General features: G+C 38.4%; 1 protein-coding gene across 1 annotated transcript in view; it reads left to right on the top strand.

Annotated features, from left to right (window-relative positions):
- hdac4 (histone deacetylase 4) overlaps positions 1-23,074 on the top strand; it is a 293,442-nt gene that overhangs the window by 270,052 nt on the left and 316 nt on the right. The window contains exons 23-27 of the mRNA XM_073854701.1: positions 843-961; positions 2,532-2,665; positions 14,969-15,053; positions 15,315-15,460; positions 18,066-23,074. The exon at positions 18,066-23,074 is cut by the window's right edge and continues 316 nt beyond it. Of these exons, the coding sequence (XP_073710802.1) occupies positions 843-961; positions 2,532-2,665; positions 14,969-15,053; positions 15,315-15,460; positions 18,066-18,101 (520 nt within the window). The 3' untranslated portion in view covers positions 18,102-23,074. The remainder of the gene's footprint in view (positions 1-842; positions 962-2,531; positions 2,666-14,968; positions 15,054-15,314; positions 15,461-18,065) is intronic.

Here is a 23,074-nt window from a genome sequence, read left to right as displayed (position 1 = left end):
ATAAGTAAATGATTTTTTTTTTGCTTCAGTTTTTATGGGTAAGGGCAACTAGTGGATAATCGCTGTATTACAGATTAACATAAAACCTAACCAGGAACATGTTTTTTATGCAAATGTTTTCTCTTAATTGACGAGGTAACTTGTCAATGGCGGGGAAAAAGTTAACATGAAATTTGTAAATCTTTCTTTAGTGCTGTGGTCACCATTTACTTCAATTGAATAGAAAAAATTCTTAGTATTTTTGTCTTGTTTTCAGTAAAAAATATCTACAAATTCTTAAATTAAGATGCTTTTTCTTGATGAGCAAAACGACCCAAAAAATAAGCCTAGTTTTTAGACCAAAAATATCAAATTTAAGTGATTTTGTGCATAAAACAAGCAAAAAAATCAGCAAATTTTTCTTGAATTTAGATTTTTTTGCTTACCCCATTGGCAGATTTTTTTTATTTTATTTTATTTTTTTGCTTGTATTTTGCACAAAATCACTTAAATGTGATATTTTTGGTCTAAAAATGAAACTTATTTTCTTTTTGCTCATCAAGAAAAAGCATCCCAACCCAAGAACCTTCTAGATATTTTTACTGAAAACAAGACAAAATAGCTAAGAATTTTTTTCGTGAAAATCATTTTTTGCCTTTGCCAATATGTACCTTTGAGGGACTAATATGAACTCTTTATGTGCAAAGGTTAACTTTTTGAAAGGGTCCCAATGATAACCTTTTTTTTTTGACATTATACACAAAAAAACACGAATAAGTAAATTATGATAAAACTGATTTTTTTAAATGCACTATTCCTTTAAGAAACTTATGACGCCTTTCTGTTTTTTTTTTTTTTTTAAGGACGGTGGTGATGCCAATAGCCAACGAGTTTGCTCCAGACGTGGTGCTGGTTTCTTCGGGCTTTGACGCTGTGGAGGGGCATCCGCCACCGCTCGGAGGATACACACTAACGGCCAAATGTGAGTATTGTCTGAATCCCTGCATTAAGGAAGATTGTCATGGGATGAAATGTTTTTTCCACTCCTAAGGCTACAAAAATGAGTCATTGACATGGAAGTCTGCCTTTGTCCAACTCTCTCTCTCTCTCTCTCTCTCTCTCTCTCTCTCTCTCTCTCTCTCATTTCATGTCTGAAAGCTTTAGTTCAGTTTGTCGTGCATTAATGCCACAAAAACAAGAGACCACTCTGCTGTGCAGTTTTAATCCCAAAAGGGAGGAGATCTACCAGTTATTTTTCCCCAAACTTTCAGACCTTTAATGTTTTTTTTTTTGTTCCCATGTGTGCATAACATCAAGATGGTATTCTAGGCTGGTTTGTAAATCAAACATTCAACGATTGCGAACACTTGTTATTGGGGTCCAGAAGGTGCTTTTATCCTGTTAGAGAGTCTTGTAGATTGCATCTCTTAGTGAAAGCTTTCCTTATGCGAGTGCACGAACGAATGCACGCTAACGTTAAAACACTATTGTGGTTTAACAAGGTGGGGGAGTCCGCTATGCTACTTTAAGCGCGACCTTAAAAGAGACAGGCCGTCCGCTAAGTCTGCGTCGTTCTTGCTGATAAAACATACTTTAAATCAGATTCCTGTAGCCGGCTGATCTTAGAACAGCTCAATGACCTGTGACAGCGTTGATTTTCCTTTTTTCTGCAAGCTTATCTTAAAAAAAGATACGCACAAGCACATTAAGTGCATACCAGAGTAAATTTACCAGAGCTGACGGCAAAAATGCTGTACATACAGAACATGCCTTAATGTTGTTTGGGGGTTTATGTTTTCTAACATTTAAAGAGCACCAATGGTCCAATTCACATTTCCTTTGGTGTGTAAGTGTTTATTAGTACATGTTAATGATATGCAAAAGGTACAAACCCCAAAGTAAACGATGACGTGAGTTGTCGTCTCCAACGCACATCTCTTTTCTTGGACTACAACAAACACACAGATTGTAAGCAAAAGTTTACTTCCTACGATTGTAACTTCCTTTACTTCCAAAAGTTGTAACTGTAAGTTAATGCACAATGAAGTAACATGAACAATTGTATTGAGATTAACTAACATTAACAAAGATAATAAGTGCTGAAAAACTATATTGCAAGTTCATGTAAGCTTATGCATTCATAAATGTTAACAAATACAACCTTAATGTAAAGCTGAACATATTTATTGTTTATTATAATAAAAATCCGACTCAATGTAGATATAAGCCCTATCGTGCCAGCGAAAAATTAAAAGCAAGTAAATCAATCAAAGGTGGTCTTGAATATGAATGTTCATAAAGGTTTGGTATGCTAAAGTCATATACGTATATTTAAACAGGAGATCAAACAAAGAGTTCAAAAGATGCCTGGAGTCAAAACGCTAAAGCCACATATATTAAAATTAAACCTGCCTCGTATTTAGTTTAGTCTCAGGAAATCCAGAGCGCTGTCTTTTTAAAACAGAAAATGGGATGTAATACTCGTTCTTTGATCACGGTCCAGCCGGCAGAGCTGTAACCCTCACTTCTATTTCCTGTCTCTCCTTTGGCAGGTCTTGGCTACCTGACCAGGCAGCTGATGGGACTGGCCGGCGGTCGGGTGGTACTTGCCTTGGAGGGGGGTCACGACCTCACCGCTATTTGTGATGCCTCTGAAGCATGTGTTTCTGCTTTGCTTGGAAACGAGGTAAGAACTGACTTCAGATCAATACCTGTTGACTATACTGATGTAATATTATCCCACATGTGTATCACATGGAGGACTTGAATGAAGTGCATTAAATAGTTGCGTTTTCTAGACTAAATGAAGACCGAAATAAGAAAACAACTCATTGTCTGAGCATCTTGCATATTTGATGAAATTAAATGCATGAAATCACAGCATAAACATAGCAATGGATCAGTTGATGATGTGATTTTTTATCATCTGGCCTGAACCTCTCTCATGTTTCTGTCGAGCAATGGTCTTTATCCTTTATCCTGGTCTACCTAACCCTGGGTTAATTTCAGGAATAACCCCGCTTCTAAATTACAAGCAGGGTTTCATAACCCTGGGTTAATTTCAGGGATAACCCCACTTCAAAATTACAAGCAGGTTTTCATATCCCTGGGTTAATTTCAGGAATAACCCCACTTCAAAATTACAAGCAGGGTTTCATATCCCTGGGTTAATTTCAGGAATAACCCAGCTTCAAAATTACAAGCAGGGTTTCATAACCCTGGGTTAATTTTAGGGATAACCCCGCTTCTAAATTACAAGCAGGGTTTCATATCCCTGGGTTAATTTCAGGGAGAACCCCGCTTCTAAATTACAAGCAGGGTTTCAATACCCTTGGTTAATTTTAGGGATAAACTTGCTTCTGAATTACAAGCAGGGATTCATATCCCTGGGTTAATTTCAGGAATAACCCAGCTTCAAAATTACAAGCAGGGTTTCATAACCCTTGGTTAATTTTAGGGATAACCCCGCTTCTAAATTACAAGCAGGGTTTCATAACCCTGGGTTAATTTTAGGGATAACCCCGCTTCTAAATTACAAGCAGGGTTTCATATCCCTGGGTTAATTTCAGGGAGAACCCCGCTTCTAAATTACAAGCAGGGTTTCAATACCCTTGGTTAATTTTAGGGATAAACTTGCTTCTGAATTACAAGCAGGGATTCATAACCCTGGGTTAATTTCAGGGATAAACCCGCTTCTAAATTACAAGCAGGGTTTCATAACCCTGGGTTAATTTCTGGGATAACCCCGCTCCAAAATTACAAGCAGGGTTTCATAACCCTGGGTTAATTTCAGGGATAAACCCGCTTCTAAATTACAAGCAGGGTTTCATATCCCTGGGTTAATTTCTGGGATAACCCCACTCCAAAATTACAAGCAGGGTTTCATAACACTGGGTTAATTTCAGGGATAACCCGCTTCTAAATTACAAGCAGGGTTTCATAACCCTGGGTTAATTTCAGGAATAACCCCGCTTCAAAATTACAAGCAGGGTTTCATAACCCCGGGTTAATTTCAGGGAGAACCCCGCTTCTAAATTACAAGCAGAGTTTCATAACCCTTGGTTAATTTCAGGAATAACCCCGCTTCAAAATTACAAGCAGGGTTTCATAACCCCGGGTTAATTTCAGGGAGAACCCCGCTTCTAAATTACAAGCAGGGTTTCATAACCCCGGGTTATTTTCAGGGAAAACCCCGCTTCTAAATTACAGGCAGGGTTTCATTAACCTTGGTTAATTTCAGGGATAACCCCGCTTCAAAATTACAAGCAGGGTTTCATATCCCTGGGTTCATTTCAGGGATAAACCCGCTTGAAATTTACAAGCAGGGTTCCATAACCCTGGGTTAATTTCAGGGATAACCCCGCTTCTAAATTACAAGCAGGGTTTCATATCCCTGGGTTAATTTTAGAGATAAACTTGCTTCTAAATTACAAGCAGGGATTCATAAACCTGGGTTAATTTCAGGGATAAACCCGCTTGAAATTTACAAGCAGGGTTCCATAACCCTGGGTTAATTTCAGGGATAACCCCGCTTCTAAATTACAAGCAGTGTTTCATAACCCTGGGTTAATTTCTGGGATAACCCCGCTTCAAAATTACAAGCAAGGTTTCATATCCCTGGGTTAATTTCAGGAATAACCCCACTTCAAAATTACAAGCAGGGTTTCATTACCCTGGCTTAATTTCAGGGATAACCCCGCTTTTAATTTACAAGTGTGAAATTATCCTTAACCTAGGTTTAAAAGCAACATTTAGAACGAAAATAACCCAGGGTTAAGCGCATTGTGAAAGCCCTAGAGTTAATATTTCCAGTTCTGGTTTGAATTTAAAAATTAAAATCAATAATTACAATTAAGTTGTGTTGTTCTTTTAGATAATCTAGTGTGACAATTTACCTGCCGATAGGGCAAATTGTCACAAGTAAACATTCTCTATTCAACAGTCTACAACTCCGTAATGAGATAAAAGATGAAAATGTAATAAATACAACATATGTGCCCAAGACTTCCTTGTTTCATTTGGTATGAGATTTATACCATTGTGATGTAAGGTGCTCAGTAAATGTTAGACAGTGTGAAAAGTGTGACAACTTATCCCATATACCGCATATTTATTCTCATATATGTTTGCCACATATACTACATGCAGTATTTTATTTTTTACCTAATGTATCTACAATTTTTAATATGTTGCTTTGCAACAGTGTAAATTTATAAAAAATTCTATAGAAACTGAATATTTAACAGAACTGTTTTAAGTGAATCGTAAAGCCTTCAGACTTCAGAAAATATGTGTGTTTTTGAGGAAGTGACCCAGGGTCACAACCTTACTCCGTTCACATTTAATTGGATAAGAAGGGAACCTGCTGAAACCATCCACACAGACCCAGCGAGACTCTTAAACATTTCAATAACATCCTTCTCCCTGAACTGAGCCCGGCCGGTGTGGATCCCAATTTTAACACTCTTGCCGAGTTTATACGACCTTCCAAAGACAGCCAACCGCTGGGAATGCAAAATCATTTTGCCACTTTTAGCGTCAGATGAGAGAACATAGGGCTCGTTTCTGGTGTTATTGTAGCTCCTGAGACAAGCTTGTAAATTCATTCCTGGAACTGTAAAGTCTAGCTGGCTCTACTCCATGTGGATTTCAGAGGATGAGAGGAAAATAAACAAGACAGTTAGACAGGGCGATGAAAGTTTGTTAAGGCTGTTGTTTGTGTGGCCTTGAGTGTCAGGAATTAGACACATAGATCAGAGCGACCTTCGGGTTGCGTCATTCTGCCATAGCCGTCGTGTTGGGTCTCCGTCATCTATCCATTGATCACTTTGATTGCGGTAGTTCAGCAAAGAAAAGCTGGAAGAAAATTCCTGTCTTCGAACTGTGTCTCAATGTGTAGCTCGTCTGGTAGAGCATTGTGTTAGCAACACAAACAGCATAGGTTTGATTCCCAAGGATCACTTGTTTTAAACCTGTATACATTTCTTTGTTCCACTGAACACAAAGGAAGATATTTTGACGAATGTTTGTCACCAAACAGATCAGAGGCACACCATTCACTTCCATAATATTATTTCTCCCTACTATGGAAGTCAATGGTGCCCCAGATCTGCTTTGTTACACAGATTCTTCAAATCATCTTCCTTTGTGTTCAGCAAAACAAAGAAAGTTATACAGGTTTTGAGTGTGCCTAAATGATGACAGAATTTTCATTTTTCAGTGAACTATTCATTTAAACATGCCGTAAGCTGCTTTGGATAAAAGCGCCTGCCAAATGCATAAGCATAAAATATTTGAAGAGTTTGGTTCCAAAACGCAATAAATCGATTTTGATTAATTTCTGTAAAAATATGTTTTTTAAATCAAGAAAGTGAAAAGATGAAAACCACTATTTTCTGTTACAAACCTTTACATAGCATCTTTACGTTATAAAAACATTAAAGATTTAAATCCATAATTTGATTTTCAAAGATTTATTATAAAAACTAAATCTTTAGTTAAAACTAAAATTTTTGCAAAATGCAATAAATCCAAGTTTTTTTTAAAGCTATAAATCTATTGAATCAATATATAAATGTGCATTCATCTTTGCCATGTTATATTCATTTAGTTGACTAGTGCTATACACTGATTAAAAAACCATTAATGGCATTAATCAAAACACTTACTTTGTCATACTAAGAAAACTATCATTGCTGCTGTCATCCTTGAGACGTCATCGCGGAACTTTTTTACAGCGATCAGCTGTCAAATGTTTTGGTCCTGCTCGATTTTTGTTGACTTCGATGTAAAATAATGTAAAGTTTTTCATAAGATCCCCTGGGGTCAATTTGTTAGCATGACAGAAGCTTGATGCTGTCGTGTGAGAACAAGCAACAGCCAACATTTTTCCGTCGCCGAGTGGCTTACGTTTCTTCCCCGCCACAGAAAACCACCACAGGTTTATCAATGCCATCAAAATTACTATTTTGTTTTTGTTTGTTGATCACGAAGTACAAAGTAGATGAGGAAAACTAGGATCCTGTGTATATTCAACACACCGCCCTTATTGTTTGCAATGCATGGAATGGTGCGCTGTGATTGGTTAAGCGTATTTATTGCATTCTGCAGAGAAGGAGGAGTGGCGTTTATCGCTTTTTGGAAAAAAGGGTGAAAAGATGACAGAATAACACGGCTGATATCGGATTTTGCGCAAAAATAAGAATACTGACCTCATACAATACTGATTTTGGTGGTAACGGTGGCGTTTTGGACTATATTATAGGCAAAAATATATTTGGAATTGAAAATGTACCATAACATTTTGGAGACGGGAGAGGAGGGCAAGCTTTTTTGCTTACCCACAAGGCATTGTGCCTTCACAGCTACAGGCTTGCCAGAAAATACATACAGTACACTAACCTTGTGTTTGCTTTAGAGAGGAACTGCATATTTAGTATACTTAATGCAATAACTGTAATCGGTTTACCTGCGCCAGTTTATAATCGCGACTCGGGTCACTGGAACAGCAGTGGTATAATGTGAGTCTGCAGTCTCCCACGTGGGAAAGTTTGTTGCCATAGCCGAAAAGAAGAGAGAAGTATTAAGTGTTTAAAACCGTTCGGTAAAAGTCTGTTTGGTTGTGTAAATTCTGTTTCAGCGGCCTATCGAGTGCACTCTCTGGAGAGATGTTCAGAGGAGAGTATCCAACACCCTTCCTCTCTTCGTTTTTAGCTTTCAGACGTTGCCGTAGGTCCCATCTGAAAGCAGTTAGTTTCACACCTTGCTCAGACAAGGTCATTGAGAGAGAGAGAGAGAGAGAGAGAGAGACTTCAAGTCTTCAAAGGATATTGGGAAGCAGAAGGAATCTCATGTCACAGAGTCTGATTTCACAGTGAATACTATGAGGCGCTGACTATCACATATACAGAAAAGGACTTACAAACACTGATTTTAGGTGCACATTGTTTAAATATGCAATATGTGAGCATAAGTGTAATCTTCATATCTTCTATGCGGTGCATTTTAATTCAACCACAGAGTCACCGAGTCATGCAAGAATTAAAAAAGCGAAGCAAACGCCAGGTCTGAATGCTGTAGATGTAAGAAACAAAAGCAGCGAGAGTAATCAGTATTGCAGGAAACAGGTGTTTTATCATTGCATTAAAGGCCACATGCTAACAGAGGTGAAGTTTAGGGCAGCGAGCGGAGGACGTAACTAACGTTTGATGGTTTTGGATGGCGTGTTTGTTCGTGTTTCAACTAACACCTCATGGGAAAACAGGTGCTCACCGAACCTCTCTACCCGGCTGGAGTATCTCGGTCGGCTCTTACTAGAAATGTAAGTCAAGCATCGTGTAGTCCCAGCTGAGTGCAGGTGATTGAGCTGCTTTACAGCGCTGCGGCCCGCTTTCACGACTCTGGTCATTATATCGAGCGTTTAACTGGCCGGGCCGGTGTGAGAAATAGACTTCCTGTTTTACAGGCGGTGGAGAGACGGAGACGCTGTTATAATGAGGATTGTGTTTCCTTTGGTAAATTCTCGCACCGTTTGGGTGAGCGATCAGAGGTTTGATTGGTTAAATAGCTTGTGAATGATGCTTCTCCTCTGACATCATTCGGCTCTGAACCCGTGACTCATTGATGGATGTGTGCAAGCAGATGTTGTTCTCTAAATTGTGGTCATTAGCAATTATATGATAAACAACGTCCTAATAGGCTAATTGTTGCCAGTTACCAATGAAGTTCTCCTTGTGTTTACCCAAGAGCTACAGTAAACACGCAAGCATTTACCTTTAAAGACTGAGGTGGATTTTCCAGAATTATCTGTTTTGTGAAACACAAGGCCGGTTTGCTTGGTCACTACATTCATTTAATATAAGATTACAGTTTGAAATGAACATGAATTCGTATCAGCTGCCAGGCCTTGTGATTTAGTTTGTGTATACATTTATCTATCTGTCTGTCTGTCTACCTGCCTGCATATCTATCCACCTATCATCTTTGTGTCTGTCTATCTGTCTGCTGGTCTATCTGCCTGTCTATTCCTCTGACTGTCTGTCTGTCTATCTTATCTTTCAATCAATCTATCGTCTGTCTGTCTGTCAATACATGTATCCCTCTTTCTGTCTGTCTATCTGTCTGTACATCCATTTATAATCTGTCTGCCTGCCTGCCTGTCTGTCTATCCCTTTGTCTATCTATCTATCTGTCTGTCTATCTGTCTGTCAATACATGTATCTCTCTTTCTATCTGTCTATCTATCCATTTATAATCTGTCTGACTGCCTGTCTTTCTGTCCGTCTATCCCTTTTTCTCTCTGTCTTTCTGTCTGTCAATACATGTACACCTCTTTCTGTCTGTCTATCTGTCTGTATATCCATTTATAATCTGTCTGTCTGTCTGTCTGTCTGTCTATCTATTTATAATCTGTCTGTCTGCCTGTCTGTCTATCCCTTTGTCTATCTGTCTATCTGTCTTTCAATACATGTATCCCTCTTTCTATCTGTCTGTCTATCCATTTATAATCTGTCTGACTGCCTGTCTTTCTGTCCGTCTATCCCTTTTTCTCTCTGTCTTTCTGTCTGTCAATACATGTACACCTCTTTCTGTCTGTCTATCTGTCTGTATATCCATTTATAATCTGTCTGTCTGTCTGTCTGTCTGTCTATCTATTTATAATCTGTCTGTCTGCCTGTCTGTCTATCCCTTTGTCTATCTGTCTATCTGTCTTTCAATACATGTATCCCTCTTTCTATCTGTCTGTCTATCCATTTATAATCTGTCTGACTGCCTGTCTTTCTGTCCGTCTATCCCTTTTTCTCTCTGTCTTTCTGTCTGTCAATACATGTACACCTCTTTCTGTCTGTCTATCTGTCTGTATATCCATTTATAATCTGTCTGTCTGTCTGTCTATCTATTTATAATCTGTCTGTCTGCCTGTCTGTCTATCCCGTTGTCTATCTGTCTATCTGTCTGTCAATACATGTATCCCTCTTTCTATCTATGTTTCTATCCATTTATAATCTGTCTGATTGCCTGTTTTTATGTCTGTCTTTTTCTTTTTCTGTCTGTCTGTCTGTCTGTCTGTCTATCTGTGTGTCTGTCAATACATGTACCCCTCTTTCTGGCTGTCTATCTGTCTGTAAATACATGTATCCCTCTTTCTATCCGTCTATCTATCCATGTATATTTTGTCTGTCTGTCTCTCCCTTTGTCTATCTATCTATCTATCTGTCTGTCAGTACATGTATCCCTCTTTCTATCTGTCTGTCTATCCATTTATAATCTGTCTGTCTGTCTCTCCCTTTGTCTATCTATCTATCTGTCTGTCAATACTATATCCCTCTTTCTATCTGTCTGGGTATCCATTTATAATCTGCCTGTCTTTCTGTCCATCTATCCCTTTTTCTGTCTGTCTGTTTGTCTGTCGGTCGGTCTGTCGGTCTGTCTGTCAATACATGTACCCCTCTTTCTGTCTGTCTATCTGTCTGTCAAAACATGTATCCCTCTTTCTATCTGTCTATCTATCCATTTATAATCTGTCTGACTGCCTGTCTTTCTGTCCGTCTATCCCTTTTTCTGTCTGTCTGTCTGTCTGTCAATACATGTACCCCTCTTTCTGTCTGTCTATCTGTCTGTAAATACATGTATCCCTCTTTCTATCTGTCTATCTATCCATTTGTAATCTGTCTGGCTGCCTGTCTTTCTGTCTGTCTATCCCTTTTTCAATCTGTCTTTCTGTCTGTCAATACATGTACCCCTCTTTCTGTCTGTCTATCTGTCTGGATATCTATTATAATCTGTCTGCCTGCCTATCTGTCTGTCTATCCCTTTGTCTATCGGTCTGTCTGTCTGTCTGTCTATCCCTTTGTCTATCGGTCTGTCTGTCTGTCTGTCTATCCCTTTGTCTATCGGTCTGTCTGTCTGTCTATCCCTTTGTCTGTCTGTCTGTCTGTCTGTCTGTCTGTCTGTCTGTCTATCCCTTTGTCTGTCTATCTGTCTGTATATCTATTTATAATCTGTCTGCCTGCCTGCCTGTCTGTCTGTCTTTCTATCCCTTTGTCTATCTATCTGTCTGTCTGTCTGTCAATACATGTATCCCTCTTTCTATCTGTCTGTCTATCCCTTTTTCTGTCTGTCTATCTGTTTGTATATCCAGTTATAATCTGTCTGCCTGCCTGTCAGTCTGTCTATCCCTTTGTCTATCTATCTATCTATCTATCTATCTATCTATCTATCTGTCTGTCTGTCTGTCTGTCTGTCTGTCTGTCTGTCTGTCTGTCTGTCTGTCTGTCTGTCTGTCTGTCAGTCTGTCAATACATGTATCCCTAGTTTTGTCTGTCTGTCTATCTATTCATTTATAATCTGTCTGTCTATCTATCTAGCATCTGTGCGTCTGTCTATCTATCCATTTGTCTATTAATTTGTCTATCTGTTTGTCTGTCTGTCCCACTTGGCACAACAATTTACATTGATGGGAATGAATTATACCATTGCTGTCATATTTTATACCACAGTGAACTTAAGTCATGTATATTTGAGTAGTTAAATAACACACATTTCCTTCAAAGTCCTTTTTTCTCAGATGGTTTTGGTTCCTTGCACATCTATTGCGTGATCTTTCTGTAACCCTATTTTGCATTCCGTCCCCAGTTGGCTTGCCTTCACCTTAACGCATGTTTGAAAGACGTGCCTCATTTCTACAAGATTTATATTACTGCAGGCAGGTTGACAGAAACCGTCCTAACAAAAGCTTTTCTTTCTCCTTGAGAACATGAAGGCCCTCATGCTGAAGTCGTGAGTGGGGAATTTAAATAAACCCCACTGTCGTGGTTGATGCCGGCCAATGGCATGCGTTTCATATCTGCCAGGCAGCTTGGCACACGCTGACAAGACCAACTAACGTTTAAAGGTGCGTGGCAAGGCCGTCCATCATTGTGATGGACAGATCTGACCCCTCCTCCTCGGCCAGTGCAGGAGAGGGTCGCGCTCGCAGCGGGGTTGTAGAGCTGAGAGGGGCCGGGGGATTCCAGAGGGAACACTCCGGGGGGACGAGTGTTGACCTTCAATCAAACCTCACAGCGGGAAAGTGTGACGGAACGACCAGCTGGCCTCACTTCACACATGAGACTATTTCTGCCTTTAAGAAAAATTGGGTAGTGGGACTACTGGTGATGTACTTGTGGGAAACTAGTTAAGTCAGGTTAGCTTTTCAAAGCCAGTGTAAATGTACAATTTTGTTAAGAAACGACTTGCCAAGTTGTTCTCACGAAGTAAATGTCAGTGAGATGCGACCCACCTTTATCCATAAAACCAGCGCTATGTCAAGTATGTGTTATCGATGAAGTAAAGAGAGGTGTCGGGCGATCGCTGTCTTTTTTGATTGGCTATGATGATTCATCCGTTAGATCTCACTCAAGCTTAGTATGATGGTCTGCCAGTGGCTGAACAAGGCTCTTTTGTCCAGCGTGAGAGCTTTGTCTTTGCCAACCCTGGATCTTGAGCTTTTACTTCTTTTTCCTCCTGACACGCGAGGTACTGGAAGTCCATGGCAGTCCTCCACAAGTTCAGTAACACGCTCTCATGTGCACAGGCTCTGCTTTGCGGTTAGTACGTTGAGCTTTGGTGCTCAGGTAGTGAATGCGCATTCCAATTTGGCTCCTGTCTTTTCCTGATTCAGTATTCCCATCTTCATGTTTAATTTCCTCTACTTTCAGTATTGTATTATTCAAATAAGAGAAGTAAAATGTCAATCAAGATCAATTTCTCGTTGGCCTTTGTGAGATTCATTTGAAATGTTTTAAAGGGGTGTTTGAGAAGAAGCTGTATGATTATAAACAATTTCATCCGACGCCGCGTTTTGTCACAGTTAAGCGCCTGAATGGAAGTGAACTTCCAGTCTGTATTTGAAGAGTTTGGTAAAAATGTGTTTTCTATACCAAGAAAGTGACAAGATGAAAACCACCTTTTTCTGTTACAAACTTTCACATATCATCTTTAGGTTAACATTAAAAATTAAAATTCATAATTTGATTTTCAAAGATTTATAAAAACTTTTTCCGCAAAATGCAATAAATCAATGATTTTTTTTTCAAAATGCTATAAATCTATTGAATCAATATTTAAATGTGAATTCATCATTGCCATATTCATTTAGTTGACTAGTGGTATACACTGATTAAAAAAAATAAACATTAATGGCATTAATCAAAACACTTACTTTGTCATATTAAGAACACTGTCATTACTGCTGTCATCCTTTGGACGTTGTCGCTGAACTTTTTTCAAATGTTTTGGTCCTGCTTGATTTTCGTTGACTTCGAGTAAAATAATGTAAAGTTTTTCATAAGATCCTCTGGGATCGATGGGGTCAATTAAACTGTCTATATTAGTATATGTTGTTGGAGCCGTTGGTGTAGTGGATGGTGCTCTGACATATGGTGCAGATGCACTTCCAGCGACCCGAGTTCGAATCCCAGCTCGAGGTCCTTTGCCAATCCCATACCTCTCTCTGCACCCTGTACTTTCCTGTCGTCTCTCAATTACTTTCTATCAAAAAAAATAATGCAAATTGTTCACTCTCTTCCATTGGTGAGAAGTGAAGCCGTCAGTGTCCCGATATGGCGCTGACATCTCGGTTCTTGAGTCTGCGCAGTAGCGATTTCGGGACCAGTCATGCGCAGTAGTGAACAGGAAGGGAAGCCGCAAAATCAAAACCCCGCCCTTGCTCTCGTAGAATGCGCATATCACACGATATCACAGCTGTCAATCATGACATGACACCACCGTTTTTATATCATTAAATAATTAACTATACACAAACCTATTTTAAAAACAAACATTTAATGTACATCAGCGTGATAAAAGCAGTAAATGACAGAAACCAGCTTCGGAAAAAAGATAATTGAAGTGTAATAAAATATTTTAGTTGGTCTCAAGTCCCATTGAATAACATGGGGAGGCGGGGTTTATGACCTATACTGGGACCAGTCACTGGGGGGCGATCGAGACGTTTTGGACTTTTCAGAGCATGTGCGGCACGCTTGGTTCAAACATGGTGCTCACTTGCACATGCAAAAGTCATGGGGTTGATCCCATGGATCATACATGCTGATAATATGTATGCATTTTGGTCGTGCAACAGCAGGATTAAATCCTCCTTCATATGGCCTTCCTCTGCATCTCCAGTCCTCATAGCTTCGATTTATTTGTTTTATTTAAAGCAAATTTTCCAGCCTGGCTGATCTTTCTGTCTCTCCACTTGCTTACATTTCAAGAATCACTCCACCCTTGTTTCACTCACCTTTCTTTTTCATGCAAATGGTTGTGAAGGTTGAATGACAGGATGCATGCCTTTATTATTTGGACACAGAACGCTCAGCCATACATTTTCTCGCTTATGCGCGTGGGTGAAAAAATGCAGCTTGCAGCCAGGGGGAAATGGAATCAATCCACACCAGGAATGCGGTTTCGTATACCGGCCGTTTCCTCTGGGTTCTGGCCTTGCTGGTCCCCTAGCTGTCGTGAGGGTTTGCCAGAGCATGAGGTCTCCTGGCCCACGCGCCGTGACAAAGCACAAAGCCCTGCATTGTTGGCTTTGTGCAGACTGGGCTATCTTTAAATACAGCGTTCAGCACATCTGTGAGCTCCAGTTTGTATATAAACACAGCCATGCTGTTGCATTTAATGCCAGGTAACCATCAATGCACCCAGGGTTCTCCTGTAAACAACCTGATGGAGAAGTGCCATCTATTAGTTGCATCTTATATTGCTTTCTAACTAAAGTGTGCATGCACATGCATTGAGCGATTCAATCGTTGGAGCATACCAAGACTTTGTGCTCAGTGGCTGATGGTGAATATATGAAAACTTTCAAGTTCTTGCCGTACTTCGTCTTTAAAGTGAACAAGTCTAATGTCATCAAGATCAGCCTGGTCGATATATCCGTATATCAGTAGATGTTTGTGCAGTCAAAGCTATAACCTGACAGCTGTGGTCTTCATTTCAGCTGGACCCTCTCCCAGAAGAAGTGCTACAGCAAAGGCCGAACTCCAACGCTGTTCAGTCCATGGAGAAAGTTCTGGAAGTTCACGGTGAGTGCACGCTTATGATGTCTTTGCATGTTTGGTGGTGTTAATGTCTATTAACTTAACTATTAAGTTGTTTGCACCTTAAAACAAGTCTTGGCATAATAGATGCTTCAGATTTAAACAAGATGTGATCTTGCATTTGCAAGTGTTGGTTTCATTTCATGTTACTGTAGCTCAACTGGCAGAGTATTGCATTGGCAGTACAAATGGTCTTGGGTTCGATTTTCCAGATCCAAGCTGATTGGATCTTGATTTGTGTCGTAGGTAAATACTGGCGCTCACTGCAGCGGTCGGCCTCCACGCTGGGCTACTCGTTGCTGGAGGCGCAGCGTTGTGAAAGCGATGAGGCGGAGACCGTGACCGCTATGGCCTCCCTGTCCGTGGCCAACAAGCACATGGGGAAGAGGACACTCATCTCACACCATGCACACGCATGCTCGCTGTCTCACGTTTGCTTAAAGCCATCCATTCACGTCTTTATGAATGCGCGGAGGGTCCTGAACAAGTGATGCGCAGCCGAGACGCACCGAATGTGCGGAGCAGACGTCCAGCATCGCTGGGCTTCTGAGAGACGCGCTCTGCCAGAGTCCTAATTGAAAACACATAGGCAACATTGAGCACAGATGCTTGAGGTTTCTGGTTCTTCCTTAAACACTCAGAGTCTTTCACACATACGTATACAGTACACGCGCCACGCACAGGTTTACGCCCCTGTGATTTCCTATTATTTTATGAGGAGCCCAGTGCAAAAGGTGCATTAGAAACTATTGTGTCATTTGGTTTTCCTGTTATTGTTCTTATTACGCATTTTCTGGCTGTAATCTGTGGCAGGACCAAGAATGATTTATATGGTATAATGTAAATAATTATTTCTGCCAATTTCAGGGTCTTAAACTTTTAGATTAAATCAAAAAAATTGAAATATTAATTTTTATACACACTGTAAAAAATACTTTGCTGCCTTAAAATTTTTTGTTGAATCAACTCAGATTTACAAGTCATTTCAACTTACTATTTATCTTGATTAGAGATGAGTTGTTATAACTACAGGTGAGTAGTTATAACTTATAAAATTAAGTTGACTTTTCTCAACTATATTTTATAAGTTGTGACAACTCATTTCTGTTGACATGACTTGTAAATCTGAGTTGATTTAACAAAAAAATTCATCAAAGTATTTTTTAAAGTGCACATTCCTTCTCTCTTTACAATAAAGGTGCTTTGTGATGCCATGAGGACCGATTTTTAGTTTTATAAAGAACCTAAAAAGCTAAAAAAAACTTTATTACTGAATTAATGTTTTTTTAGGGATCTAAAAATAGTTGGTGGCACGCAGGCCAAACGCGGCCCTCCAATCATCTTTATCCAGCCCACCAGTCATCTTCATCTGATTTAAAATCAGGGTGGTTACTTTAAAGCCGTCTTTCCACAGTACATGACAAATAATGGCCGATAAACCAGAAGGAGAGTCAGAAAGGGGCTGCATGGGGTGCATAATTATCGCATCCAATTTAAGCTTTTGATTCATTAAAAAAATATAAACTTGTGCGACTACTCCGCTGACCGGAAGTGATGTATTTCAGTGTGCTCCAATAAAAACACTTTGTGCGAGGTGAGAATTATTCATCTTTTTTTGTTTAACTTTATCAGTAACACTTAAATCCTTTAAAGGGGACATATAATGAAAATCTGACTTTTTTCATGTTTAAGTGCTATAATTAAGTCCCCAGTGCTTCTATCAACCTAGAAAATGTGAAAAAGATCAACCCAGTAACTTAGTTTTGGTAACCATTCTCTGTAAGCATGTGGAAAAATACAAAGTGGGAATTTTAACACGCTATAATACATTATCTATATGGTATTTTGAGCTAAAACTTTACATACATACTCTGGAGACACCAAAGATTTATTTGACATCTTAAAAAAGTCTTGTGAAATGTTTAAAAACTTTTGATTACTGAAAGTTAATTATGAAGTATAAATAGGCTCTATCGCATTTTGGCATAGTTTTACAATTAAACTAAAATTTTATTACGACTACCACAAGGGGGCAAACTCCGACATTCGTGTTTGAATGTAGAATGGAAGTACAATGGAAAGGCGGCTTCGCCTATATATCTTTAAAATATAAAAAAAAAACATGAAGTGCTATTTAAGTCATTAGGAGAAGACTGGCTATATGTTGTGAAAACTTAAACAGTTATAAACAAAAGAAGTTCAAGAGCTATGCATTAGTTACAGTGGTGCTATACAAAAATACATGTGTTGATTATTTACACTTGCACTTTATTTGTGCAATGTTTATAGTTGAACTATTAACATTTGGCTCTTGCAATTGTCTTTAAAATATTAAAAAAGAAAATCTGAGTTTTCCATAATTAAAAGGCAAAATACTTTTTTACAATGCATGTTTTTTTAATATATAACCTATAACAAAAAGTAACAAAAACAACATAAGTTCTAACATATATATATAGTTAGTGCTGGGCAAAGATTAATTGCGATTAATCGCATACAAAATAAAAGTGATTTTTGGCATAATATGTGCTGTGTATAATTATTATGTATATATTATATAAGAAACATTAATGTGTATATATATTTATTTATTTATATTTTTATATATTATTTATAAATATATTATTTAAAAATATGTATAAAGAATTCTAAAATGAATATATGTATGTGAGTGTGGTGAAATATACATAATAACTACACACAGTACACACATATATATTATGCAAAAAATCACTTTAATTTTGTATGCGATTAATCGCGATTAATCTTTGACCAGCACTAATTTTATATATATATTGGGGTAAAAGTTTGGCCCGCATCATATACAATTTTTTTTTTTAAATATGGGCCTTAAAGAGCAGTTGGGGGCTTTGCTCTATGGCATCGCTGTGAAGAACCTTTTGTATTTTTATGATTGTTGGATCAAATTCAGTAAATCAGTTTTTTCTTACATATGATCACTTTCACATGAATATTTCTGTGTTACCCAACAGGACAGAGGAGGAGCCTATGGAAGAGGAACCTCCATTGTAGAAGGTCCGCTGAACTTCCTTGGCGACTCTCTTGGCTCGGAGCCTCTTCGGGGCATCTGACCTCACTCTGCTCTCTCCATCCGTTTCATTTATTGCTCCGGCTCCGCCGGGCACGACGTGTGCACTTTGAGCACCGGAACCGAAACGGTCTGAAGAACTCTCCATAACAACCAGAGTGCAACAGTACAAAAACCATCTCAGCTGGGTCTCTCTATGTGCCAGTGTCCAGGACGCTGTTCCCAGTCTGTCCACAAGGGGCACTTTTGAGCAGAACAAAGACTCACGTTTCATTGTTAGATGTGAGAGCTGGTGCTTTCAACGAAAACTTTTCCTTTCCTTAATTTTCCAGAGCCACTAAATAGCCCACGTGACTGATTTTGGCTGTGGGCCTCATTATGGCCGCATCCTTTTGTCGTTTTATTTTTTTATGTTGTTTTTGTCGATAAAATAATGACATTCATTCCATTTGTCATCCAAGTTACTGCTAGGCGCTTCTGACGATAATGACTATTGACCCCGGAGGGCGGAGAATGAGATCTGAGATAGAGAAAGAGCGAAGAATTCTGGGAAACCCCCTAACACGGAGCCATGAGAGTGACGATGCGAGTTTGTGCCTTTTTCGAAAGAGTTTTCGTAATGGATCGAGAAGAACATTGCCTTAAACTAGTTACAGGAGGGAAGACGTCCCACCACCCCGTTTTATTGTTTAAGGGGTGGGGACGCTTGAGGGTCAAAGGCTGGCCTGAAGATTCGAGAAACCCTCCGCATGTTTACCAGGAACTCCCCGCAGACATCTTCAAGTTTCACGCACGCTTTTTACCGTTTTACGTTGATTCATTTTTCTGTGCTTGTGTCGGACATTACATAACTTGAACTCGTGTCACTGACAAATGAACTTCTAAGGTAGTTGCCGACTTCTCCAGTGCTTTAGAAGGCAAGCCAATGTAGCGTCTTGTTTCAACTTCAATGACCAAATACGCACCTCAAGTTCCTCAAAGGGTTAACCAGCATGCACCGTTTCTGAACAGCTTTCCATCTGCCAAGTTTCACTTTAAATCTTATATGTAGATTAACAGCAGCAACTACAAAAAAAAAGGAAAAACGTCAAATATTCGAGAGCATGAGTTTACTGTTAACCCCAGCAGTTTTTCGCCACTAGCAGCATTCACACATGATAGGGCTGTAATGACGACGTGTCATACAAATTTGTGGTTTAAAAGAAAATCACTTTCTATTTTTCCTTATCTCAACACATTGTACTTTTATAGCTACGAATGTCTCGATTTCTTTACAGTTAATCAAGGGCACTAGCTTATCACCAACGTTATTCTACTCGGCAGATGGTCGATTTTATCGACACCTTTGAACCAAGAGCAAAAGGGCTGGTTAACGATTTTAAATGTACCACTGAGCCTTTAGATGTGCCACCTGGTGTGATTTAGTGCTGGTGTAAAGCGTCACATTGCCTGCCGTCCGCCCTGAGCTAAGGCAACGATGCGAAGGGCTTTCACTAGGGGCAGGTGCTACAGAACATGTGCTTGTCACATGACACAATCCAGGAAGTAGCGGGACCACCAGCTTCCACTCAGAAAACATTCGTAAACGCCTCTGAGACAACTGTGATACTCGGACAATCTGCATGGGACTTTGTAGTTTTGGAGCCGTGTCCTTTCAGTTAAAGGGCCGGCGTACCGATGCTTCTCAACAGCACATAGAAGTGTGTGTGTGTGTGTATATTTATATATACGCAATTATGCATGCTCACGGTAAAACATTTGGCTTGACTTTGATTGTACATTTAATTTTTTGGGATTCTGGACTGATTCAGAGGTAATGATTTGTTTGACAACCCTTTTGCTTGGGCTCACGCGACTACCTTTGGCATTCTTTAACTGTGTAGGTTGAATTAGGAAAGATTTGACTCACTGTTGCCATTGTTCTTTGACTTTATTTTATATGCGCCTGTCACTCATGACTACTCCACTTCTGGGTTTTGACCCATTTCTTGTATTCCTTGTTGTGTTTTGTCTTGTTTTTGTACTTTTGAATTTTGTTCGTTGGCCTTTTTATAGTTGACAATGTGTTTAACATGCTTAAAATCCTTCATTTCTCATTTCTTGGAGAGTAACAGGCTTTCCGGACATTCTTGGGGTCTGGTTTTTTATTGTCATTTTGTTTTATTTTGTTTGGTTTTTTATGCGGTGGGAGGGAGATGGTTTTACTTTGTATATCGATTCCAACAATTGTGTATTTACTACGTTCTGTTCATAGTAGATTTATATGACAAAGATCTATAGATATATTATATATGATAAAGTTTGCAGACTCGAATGAGAAATTAGTATTGCAAAGTATCAGTATATGTGGTCTGGCTTTGCCCATTACTGGTTTCACTATAGGCACTGTTTAAAGCTGCCGTTGGTTTCATTCATTTAAAGTCGCATTAGTTTAGAGACTCGTCATGACTTCACTCTTTATTTTGACACGCTTGATAAATTCCTGTACAAATAAGACCCCGATAAAGACTCTTACGGCCTTTAAATTTGACTAGTAAACGTTGATTTTGTTAGATACTGACATCACAACTAGGGTAAAACTAAACTTTGTGTTATTTTTGTGCTTTTTAGACTTTAAGTAGGTTTGAATTAGAAGTAAGGTGGATCTCACAAAACCAGCCGAGAAGATGTATGGGTCACATTTCACCCTGCAAATCAAAAAATAAAGATTTGAAACTTAAATTATATTTTTTTAAAACATGAATAAATAAATTAAAATAAATAAATATTGTTGTATTCCAGAAGCTGTAATAAAATACAAAATTATGGTTAATATTTAACTCATTCCCCGCCAGCCTTTTTTTTGAAAAGTTGCCCGCCAGCATTTTTTGTGATTTTCACAAAAGTTTCACAAAATGCCTTCTAGGGAAAAAATTCTAAAAATATATAAACATACAAATATATCAAATGAAAGAGCAGACCCTCTGCTTTCAAATAAACAAACAACAAAACAGGAAAAAATTTTATCCTTTCTATAGTTTTTCTCTGCAAATAAACTTTTGAATATGGGTATTTTTTAGCAAAAAGCTGAAATAATTGCATTTTTGTGAAGGAATTTTGTTAAAGAACCAGATTCAGAACGATTATTAAACAATACACGGAGTGTAAAATTTATAAATAAATTTTGCTTCAGTTTTTAATACATTGGGTAAGTGCGCCATCTAGTATATAATCATGGTATTACAGATTACCATAAAAACGCATCAGGAACGCGTTTTTTTTTCATGCAAATGTGTTTCCCTTAATTGATGAGATAACTTGTCAATGTCATTGACAAACATTTATTATTATAAATAATATTATTATTAACCATAATTTTGGAATAGAGTTAAATGAACCTTTACCAAAGGTAAAAAAAAAATCGGTAACTTTACAATAATAAGAGTTTGCCGTTTGCTTAATCATCGTGGAAAGTCCCAAATATTGTTTATCGCAAAAATTGTTTCTTTTTTAATGCTTTTTTATTTTAGGGTGAAATGTGACATGGATGTGGTTTTGTGAGATTTTGACCTGATGATGTCAGTGTTTACTCTATGAACTCTTTTGATTGTTTAAATCTGTCTTACTCCTTTAAGGCATCATCTGTTTGGGGCCTTTTGAAGTATCATGTCCAATGCGTCCGACAAATCTCTACAAAATTACTTTTTTAAAAGTACAGACACTGACAAAAATATCACCTGTAAATTTTTACTGGTAAACTTTGATTTTGTTAGAGCAAGTACTGACATCACAACTAGGATAAAACTAAACTTGATGTTATTTTTGTGCTTTTAAGACTTTAAGGAGGTTTGAATTAGAAGTTAGGTGGATCTCACAAACCAGCCAAGATGATGTTTGGGTCACATTTCACCCTGCAAATAAAAAAGATTTGAAACTTAAATATTTGTTTAAACATAAATAAATTAGTTAAAATAAATAAATACTGTTGTATTTTAGAAGCGGTAAGACGATACAAAATTATGGTTCATATTTAAGTGAACCTTTACCAAATAAAAACTAAATTATCCAGTAACTTTACAATAATAAGAGTTTGCCATTTGCAAATCATTGTGAAAAGTCCCAAATATTTTTCATAGCAAACACAGTTTATTTTTTTATGCTTTTTTATTTTAGGGTGAAATGTGACATGGATGTGGTTTTGTGAGATTTTGACCTGATGATGTCAGTGTTTACTCTGAACTCTTTTGTTTGTAAAATCTGTCTTACATTATCTATTTTGGGCTCGACAAATCTCTACTGAATTACTTTTTGAAAAGTACAGACACTGACATTGGATGAAATCATCTCGGACATGTAAAGCAACATTCCCAAAGAGCTTTGTAATAAGAGCACTAACACTAAAGTCAGCCCATCTATACAATCTTACAGGATCATTACAGTTCCTCATTTTGTATAAAAAAAGCATTCCATTAGTTTTCCTTATTTTTTTAACCTTTGACATTACGTCATTCCTGCCAATTTACCACGATGCCTGGCCTGAGCGTTGTTTATTTGCAGGTCAGAGTTTATTTCATCGTCTTTCCGTCACAGCTGTAGATTTCTGCATGGTTTGTGCGTCAGCATGCCCGTCTGTCCTGTAACATATTTGCACAGAGGAGGAACACAGGAGGTTGGATGCTTTTACAATATATCGGTGGACATGAGATGGAAGTTGTTATTTTTCCTTCTCGTTTTCTGGTCAGTACGCAGATGGAACGATGCTCTGTTTCCTACAGATGTGCTTTTTACTTGTTTCAAAAAACGAACGAAAGACTTTTGAATATTTTACAAGAAGTTATCTAGCACTTGTGACATACAGACTATAGACTTTATTGTATTTATGTAGAGCCTTGTTTTAGGTGAACTACACACTACACCACACGTTAGATTGCCTGTGTGACGACTTCTTGCTTTATGATTTGTTTTTCTAGTTTTCCTC

The sequence above is a fragment of the Misgurnus anguillicaudatus genome, chromosome 17, assembly GCF_027580225.2.
Source record: "Misgurnus anguillicaudatus chromosome 17, ASM2758022v2, whole genome shotgun sequence".
NCBI classification, from domain to species: Eukaryota; Metazoa; Chordata; class Actinopteri; order Cypriniformes; family Cobitidae; genus Misgurnus; species Misgurnus anguillicaudatus.
Note: the sequence above shows the minus strand (reverse complement) of the source record. Positions and strands in the feature narration are given on the sequence as shown.